General features: G+C 54.3%; 1 protein-coding gene across 1 annotated transcript; it reads right to left on the reverse strand.

Annotated features, from left to right (window-relative positions):
• Positions 1–232: 232 nt before the first annotated feature.
• On the reverse strand, positions 233–7,449 carry Th (tyrosine hydroxylase). Its single transcript, NM_009377.2, has 13 exons — positions 7,326–7,449; positions 5,420–5,644; positions 4,382–4,556; positions 4,048–4,136; positions 3,865–3,932; positions 3,483–3,533; positions 2,977–3,122; positions 2,771–2,906; positions 2,543–2,612; positions 2,095–2,151; positions 1,847–1,942; positions 1,462–1,595; positions 233–644 (listed from the first exon to the last, which is right to left on the reverse strand). The coding sequence occupies exons 1-13, from the start codon at positions 7,413–7,415 to the stop codon at positions 485–487; spliced, it is 1,497 nt and encodes a 498-aa protein (NP_033403.1). The 5' UTR covers positions 7,416–7,449; the 3' UTR covers positions 233–484.
• Positions 7,450–8,289: the final 840 nt, after the last annotated feature.

Raw genomic sequence — 8,289 nt, forward strand, 5'->3', positions numbered from 1 at the left:
TTAGTCCACACTTCTGGGACAGCTCATCTGGGGCCTTGTTCAACCCTCCAGCACTGTTTGAGAGCTCAGAATTGGCAGGGAGATAAAACCAGTAACTTCTGTCTGGTCTAGAGTGTCCAGGAGACTGAATTGGACGAAAGAGATCAGAGAGAAGCCTCCAAATGAAGCCAGGGCATATACAAGTGCTAGGAGCTATCATTGTGGTGACACAGAGGCCAGGAACACTCCTGGAGACCTTTCCTTCCTTTATTGAGATAATAATCAGGGTAGAATACAGCATGAAGGGCAGGAGGAATGCAGGACCATCCTGGAGCGCATGCAGTAGTAAGATGTGGTTGAGAAGCAGTGGAGGAGGGGGACCAAGAGCAGCCCATCAAAGGGTCCAGCCACACACATGGGAAAGCCTCTGGGCCAGGAAAGGTTGGAGAAGGGGCTGGGAACTTTGGGAAAGGCCCCTGGCACCTGTGGGTGGTACCCTATGCATTTAGCTAATGGCACTCAGTGCTTGGGTCAGGGTGTGCAGCTCATCCTGGACCCCCTCTAAGGAGCGCCGGATGGTGTGAGGACTGTCCAGTACATCAATGGCCAGGGTGTACGGGTCAAACTTCACAGAGAATGGGCGCTGGATACGAGAGGCATAGTTCCTGTGTGTGGGGGGGGGGGGAGCCAGTATGAATCCTTCAATCACAGGAGATTGGATATGGGCATGAGAAAGCAGGCTAGAGTTAGGTAGCTCCAGATAGGATCTGCAATCTCCAAGGGCAATGGGGAAATGGCTTTTCTGAGTTTCCCAGACCCCTAAAGCCCATTCTAGACACCCAGGAGACTAAAGCCTCAGCGATTCTTGTGGGTAGGCCTCTGCAAAGCACCCCGTTTCTCAGCTGGGCTTCTTCCTTCGGGAAGCTCCCCGTGACTGTGTGCCCTAGAGAGTCCCTAAACTGGAGTGGACATGCCAGATGAGCACAGCAGGCTGGGAGAAGTGATAAGCACCAACCTACCAGTCTCCTTTCTCCTCTGCAGACCCCTGTATAACTGTGTCTCCTGCCTTTGGGCTGCCACTCCCTCTATAATCTTTGCCCTCGTGGCAGCTCTTACCTGCCACTCTGCCTCTTTTTCTCTCTTATCTGTCCCCATCCCACTCCAGCCCGTGCTGCTGAGAATGAGAGACTCAGGCTCTGCTGAGGCACAGACAGCTGGCCTGGACCTGACCTTGACTTTGCCTTGACCCTATGCTGCTGGTCTCTCTCTTCTCGGACTTTCTGATGGGAGCAGGGCACTCCATACCCTCACCCCCCAGCCCTGGTCTCCTTTGCTGAGGGGCCAGGAGCAGGGTAATCTCAAGCATGAACTCTTGTTACAAGGGGGTGTTGCTGAGTGTACTAAATGGGCTCTCAAGTGAAGACAAGGCCTGGCTTGCACTGGTGAAGCTGGGCAGGGCTGACTCCTGATGGCTCCACCCACCTGAGCTTGTCCTTGGCATCACTGAAGCTCTCTGACACGAAGTACACCGGCTGGTAGGTTTGATCTTGGTAGGGCTGCACGGCTGCTGTGTCTGGGTCAAAGGCCCGGACCTCGGGCTCCTCTGACAGGGAGTGCTAGAAAGAGGCCACAGGTATCACACCCAAGCAGCGCTCAAGGCAAATGGGTGCCATGGGTGTGGGGCTCCCCCCTCCCGCAGGGTTCTGGGCTACTGTACAGTGGGGTCTGGCCAGAGGCATACACTCTCTAGAACAGCCTGAATCTCAGACCTGAGCCAAGGACCCTTCTGATGAGAGCAGGGCCCTCCACACCCTGATCCTCCAGCCCTGATCTCCTTTGCTGGGGGCTGGGAGCAGGGTAATCTCACCAGGAGCTCTCCATAGGAAGACAGCAGCCCTGCACCGTAAGCCTTCAGCTCCCCATTCTGTTTACACAGCCCAAACTCCACAGTGAACCAGTACACCTGCCAGATAATCATAAGGATCACCTAAAATGCCTGGTGCCGCGCATAGCCCCTCTGTGTGTAGCACCCACAACAGGTAAGGCTGTTCTTGGGGACAGAAAGAAAGGTCTGAACTTCCCCCCCCCCCCCCCCCCAGGGCTCTGAAAACGAACCGTGGAGAGTTTTTCAATTTCTTCATCTGAAGCCCCCAGAGATGCAAGTCCAATGTCCTGTGGGTAGAGAAAGAGGCTAAAGTATGAAAAGACGCTGCTCTGACATTGTGCTTGAGGCAAGGGCACTGGATGCTACTTCTCCAGGGGACCCTGCAACATACACTTCACCACACGCCAAGTCAGCCAAGAGCTCAGGGCCTGCAGTTCCCAGAATTACCAGCAGGTGGCATCAAACCCCACAAAAATCCCTTTCCCCTGGGACTTGTGTTACTAGTTAGTCCCTCCCTGTTACAGAAACAGTCTCTGCTTCGGTGTTTGGCTACCTACAAGTCCCATGAATCCATGAAGACACACTGTCTAGCTGGAGGAGTACCCCAACAAGTAAAACTTTTGAATCTCTGGCTCAACCAAATAACCTCTGGTTTCTGCGTTGAGGCCCTAAACATACCTGGGAGAACTGGGCAAATGTGCGGTCAGCCAACATGGGTACGTGTCCCAGCAGCTCGTGGCAGCAGTCTCTGTGTGAGGCCACGAGAAAAGGAAGATGGAATGGGAAGGCTCTCTGTCCTTCCCCGGAGACAAGGAAACTTTAGCACCTCCACACCTCTGCCATCATTGCACACGGATATTACTGGGCAACAAGTTCAGGGTCCTCTGCCCTAGGCAGCATACTCACGGCTCGGGTGAGTGCATAGGTGAGGAGGCATGACGGATGTACTGTGTGCACTGAAACACACGGAAGGCCAGACTGGCCAGAAAATCACGGGCAGACAGTAGACCGGCCACGGGTCGCAGCTGGAAGCCAGTCCGTTCTGTAAGGGACCTCGCATCAGAAATAGCACAGGGGATGCCCCTCCCTGCCCTACTTCCTCTGCATCTCACCCTTCAAGAAGTGAGACACATCCTCCAGCTGTGGAATGCTGTCCTCTCGGTAGCCACAGTACCGTTCCAGAAGCTGGAAAGCCTCCAGGTGTTCCCGGCAGGCATGGGTAGCATAGAGGCCCTTCAGCGTGGCGTATACCTCCTTCCTGTAGGCCACAGGGGCTTAGGGAATTACTAGCTGCTGGGGTTCTTCTCCCCATGACCACCCCATGGACGCTTTGCCTGCTTCCACCATCCTCCTGAACTGTGGGCCCCCATCAATACATAGGGCATTCCTGTGGTTTGAGGGAACCCAGAGGCTGGGAAAGGGCCGATAGCGACATCTCTGAATGACCTGATTATTTTGGGCCACTGGAAGCCCCTCTTCTAACTGGCTTTAGTCTCTTCTTCTATTGTACCAAAGTTTCCAGAGATGGCCCTCACAGACAGGGATTCTGGGAACCGTCTCCCTGGCTCTTCTCAAGCCCAGCCCTCCCTGCCCAACCCAACCATCAGCAGGGTCTTACCAGGTAGCAATTTCCTCCTTTGTGTATTCCACGTGGGGAATTGGCTCACCCCTGTGGAGGGGATCAGTGGTCAATAGGGCAACCCCCCTCCCGCCATCTCGGAGAGTAGGAAAGATGGGGTGAGAGGCTTCGTTTGAAGCTGTATCAGCTGTTCAGAGGCCTTTGGAGTATGGAGTGGACTGGTTTGGGTACACTGACCCAAACCAGCTGCTTAGCCTCTCTGCCCCAGTCTCCTTAGCTGTGACTAAGAATAATGCCAAGCACAGAGCAGAGACAGACAAGCTGACATGTAAAGCTGTGTGACAGCTAACCAGTCACCTCCTCCCTCCTCTCCTCCTCTCTCTACAGTCTGGGGACTCTGCCCCACAGGCAGGCTCCTTACTGCTTGTATTGGAAGGCAATCTCTGCAATCAGCTTCCGGCGCTGGCGATACGCCTGGTCAGAGAAGCCCTGATGGCCAAGGAACACACATCAGGAGGAAGTTGGGCATTCCCTGCTCCAAAGACCAGGGTCAGTCCCTACCTGTGCCCACCCCACAGGACTCAGCTCTGGGACACAAGCTCACCGGATGGTCCAGGTCCAGGTCAGGGTCAAACTTGGTGACCAGGTGGTGACACTTATCCAACTCTGACACTTTCCTTGGGAACCAGGGAACTTCACAAGCAAGAGAGGCAAAGGGGCCCAGGTAAGCATGGGTCCATAATAAGGTTTGGCCATGCTGGGTCCAGCCTCCCCCAGGGACCTCCTAGAGGGCAGAGTTTACTAGGATTCATGAAAAAAAAGTAGAAGGTAGAGCCAGCGTGGTGGTCCAACTCTGTGGACACTTCAGGGTCGTCCCCCCCGCCCAGCAGGATACTCTGCCTCCCACCCCCAGGCCAGGGACAGAAATCCATCCTCACCCTTGTCCTCTCTGGCACTGCGCACATCGTCAGACACCCGACGCACAGAACTGAGGAGGGCAGCCAGGTCGCCACTGGGCACCTCGAAGCGCACAAAGTACTCCAGGTGGGGGCTTCCTGCCAGTGGCCTCTGGGCAGGCCGGGTCTCTAAGTGGTGGATTTTGGCTTCAAATGTCTTCAGGAGCAAAAGCAGGAAGAGAGAGAAGGAGAGAGACAGATGGGGAAGGAGCAATGGAGAGAGGGTGGAGAAGATGAAGAGAGAGAGATGATGACAGGTAGGGAGAGATGGAGAGACATAATAGTGGGAATGAGGGAGACGGAGGACCCTGGTAGGCACTGTCAGTTGTTTGCTTGTTCGTTTGGTTTTTGTTTGTTCGTTTGGTTTTTGTTTTTACCCTTGCCTATGAATTTTGAAGGTGTCAAAATCCAATAGATTGGATTTTGTCTTGTGTATCCATCCAGGAATCATCACAGCTGTGCCTTTGGTCCCCTTTCTGGACAGTTCTGTTTGTCTAGAAAGCATAGCAGAAGGCGCTATCCCCTAATGGTCTCAATTTGACTTACTGGCCACGCCCAAAGGCCTGGATCACACTCCACCATATCAAGGACACAAGTCTCAGGCCATGACAGGGTAAATAGGAAACTCAGGACTGGTGGACAGGGGTCAACTTCATCTTCACCTTCTGTTGCCCAGCAACAAAACACTTAGGCCAGGCTGTCAATTCTGGGAGCTCACAGGGTTCTGGCTTTAATGTCATTTGAGAGTTTTTCTGGGGCAGGGGAAGGGGGGCAGGTCATTAGCCAAAGCAACAGTGTAATCAGCTGCTTCATTGACCCCTGGGCAGCTGGGTAAGAGGCTGTGTATATATAGCAGTGGGTGTCAGGGAGCTGAGATTAACTGGAGGAGCTGAAAGGTAGTCCCTGAGACCCAGCCTCTGATGGCCTGAGCAGCCATATTTCAGCCCTGGCGGTGGGGGGAGGACACAGACATTCTTACATATCTTATGCATGCTACCCCGGAAGGCCAAGCCAACCCACCTCAAACACTTTCAAAGCCCGAGACAGTGAGGAGGGTTTTGTACCCCTCAAGGAGAAGAGCAGGTTGAGAACAGCATTTCCATCCCTCTCCTCGAATACCACAGCCTCCAATGGGTTCCCAGGTTCCGCGGAGGCTACCGCAGCCGCTGCTGCAGCTGCTGCTGCCTCCCGCTCCTTGCGGGCATCCTCGATGAGACTCTGCCGCCGTCCAATGAACCTTGGGGACTGAGAGTCAAGAGACATGCCTGTATCTCCATGCTGCTGCCTCTGCTGATCCCGCCTCCAGGGCTCTGGTCAAACCACTGGGTGCCATGTAGGAGTGGAGGACTAACATGCTAATCAGTGTTCTGACAGGGCATGGTGGGTAGCTAGGGCTGGAGAGCCATGGCAGAACTGGAAAGCAGGGGCTCCTAGCTGCCATCTTCCCAAGATAGAGGTGCCCTGTCACCTACCTCCCAGGCTTAGACCTAACTGAATTAGTGATAGAGGGCTGTGACTCAGGTTGTTTTTCCTGATGTATGTGAGCAGCGCCCAGAGACTGTAGGAGCACAAAGCCTCAGACCTCATGGGGAGTGAATAGCTTGGGTGGTCCATTCAGGTAGAGAGCACTGTACACAGCTTAAACAAGCATCCTTTCCCTCCCAACTCTCTGAGAGGCTGAGCCCTGTGGACACATCATCATTGAAAAAATAAGTGGTTCTTAGCCAGGTGTCCTGTCTAGGCTGTCCTCCTACCTGGAAATAGCCCCCTCAAAATGTCTCCCCCTCCTCCCTTGTCTGAGTACCTCTGTATGGACTCCACTGGCTCTGTGTCTGCCACAGCTGTGAACCAGTATTCCTAATCCCCCAACACTCAGAACTACCTGGACTTCAGAGAGGAGAAGCCTGAACTCTAATCTGGGAGTTGAACTCCCCAAAAGGTTCTGGGTCCTGGGTTCTAGGAACGTCCTAGTCATGGGGAGAAACATGCCCTCTGGAGCCCCCTCCGGACCTCCAGCAGGACACTGTGAATACAGCCAGAGCCCCAGGCTCGCTGGGGAGAACATGAGACAGGGTGGTTCCCAGGGAGCTGAGAAGAGAGTCATGCAGCTAAGAAGTATGAAGGGGCACTTTTGACCCCACAGTTGTCCCCGGAGAAGTGCCTACAAATTAAATTTCTAAAGGTCACACTGGTTTCATTAAGGTCTCTGTCAACCCAGGGCAATAGTTAGATGGGGCCCCAAGGATAATCTGAAAGCCCTTCTTATGAGCTGATTCTCCCCCTGCCCCCGACAAAAGGGACTGTTTGATGTCTTGGTAGCATCTCCCCTTGGTCCCTGTGGCTTCCTAAGTCCTACTCTTAGGGAACACCGAAGCAGACTGGTGGAAGGTGAGAAGGGAAAAAGGAGACACAGAGATTTTCCCAGAGTTTGGGGGGCTGAAGAGGTATGGTAGAACCTGGGCCCCATTTGCACAGGACAGCATCAGGCAGACCAGCCATTTGCTGACCAGGTGTGCTCAGAAGTGTGTATTACAGGAACACCACACTCTATGACAGGCAAGGCTAGAGAACCCAAGGGAGCAGATGAGTAGGGAGGGCTACTGGGGGGACTTGGATCATGGGGCTCTCTCCCAAGACCACCCAGGGGGGATTTTCCCTTACTTCACAAAATAGGACCCACAGAAGCCTGGCACAGTGAAACAGGTCCTGGCTGTCCCTCTCGGAGTCCAGCAGGACCCAACAGAAGCATTTACCCAAGCACAGAACCAGAGCTAGGACCCAAACTAACCCTGAGACGGGATAGAACTAAGACCCACTCCAACCCTAGGTACCAGACACTGGAAAGACTCCCAGCCTGGGGTATCCACCCATTTATAGGTGCAGAAGTTGCTCCAGATACCCCTGGGTGACAGCATGTCATCCTCACCGTGACAGCCTCGGCCTGCTTGGTATCCTGCTCTGAGACGGCTCTTCTGAAGCCCTTGGGCTGTGGCGAGGAGGCGCTGGGGGTGGGCATAGTGCAAGCTGGTGGTCCCGAGTTCTGTCTCCACAGCCCTTGCCAGGCAGGCGGCCTCTTAAAGGCCAGGCTGACGTCAAAGCCCCTCTGGGTCCCCCACCTCCTACCTCCTGCGCATCCTCTCCACGCCTGCTGTGCCTGAGGGAGGCGGGGGTGGGCACAGAGCGAGGGCGACGGACGAGAGAGGCCTCCGTCCCATTAGATCTAATTGCATCCACTGTCGCAGGCACCTGCCTCTGAATCACCCTCCGCCCTAGACACGACATGAAGACAGGGGCTGGCTGGTGTTCTGGGACAGGAGACATCTAGAGCTCTCTAATCAAACCAGGGCATATGGGAGCGCCCATGCTGGATTACCCAAGGGTTCATGTTAGGAAGGCTATATATAGCCCTTGGAGACAAATAAATCTAGGAGCCCTCTCACTAGCTTTTTGGATGTCTTCAAGTCCCCTCCAGGGCACAGGCCATGTCCCCCCAGCCCATGTAACAAAGTATACTATCTACTCACTGCCCCAGTGTATGTGCTGGCACTGGGGCTGGGTCCTCAGGCAGGTCCTATGAGACACAGAATGTTTCAGAAGATTATTCCTCTATAGTGTATCTAAGACTGGCCCACTTTTGCAGGTTCGATTCCTCTGATTATCATCTCCTTGAAGACACAGCCTGCAACATGGTGCCAACCCTAGCCTTTGGCATCTCCCTAGGGTCTTCTGACCTCCCCTCCCTGGGGGGACAGACCTCTGCTTTAGTTAAGAGTATCCTGAACTCCCCCACTCACTCCCTGCATCATGGTCTCGAGCTAGAGGCAGCCCCATTCTCAGCTGGCCCCCATGTAAGGGCGCACTCAGTGATCAACTCTCCCATGGCACCCCAA

Source organism: Mus musculus, chromosome 7, assembly GCF_000001635.26.
Source record: "Mus musculus strain C57BL/6J chromosome 7, GRCm38.p6 C57BL/6J".
In the NCBI taxonomy this organism is placed as follows: Eukaryota; Metazoa; Chordata; class Mammalia; order Rodentia; family Muridae; genus Mus; species Mus musculus.

Bases quoted from the DNA above. Each gene is read 5' to 3' on its own strand.
- Th (NM_009377.2), bottom strand. From the start codon at position 7,415: ATGCCCACCCCCAGCGCCTCCTCGCCACAGCCCAAGGGCTTCAGAAGA. The intron at 4,137-4,381 runs GTGAGGATGGAT...TTGCTTGTGAAG, and splicing joins CAGTGCCAGAGAGGACAAGG to TTCCCTGGTTCCCAAGGAAA. The intron at 2,613-2,770 runs GTGAGTATGCTG...GGCCTCACACAG, and splicing joins CCTATGCACTCACCCGAGCC to AGACTGCTGCCACGAGCTGC.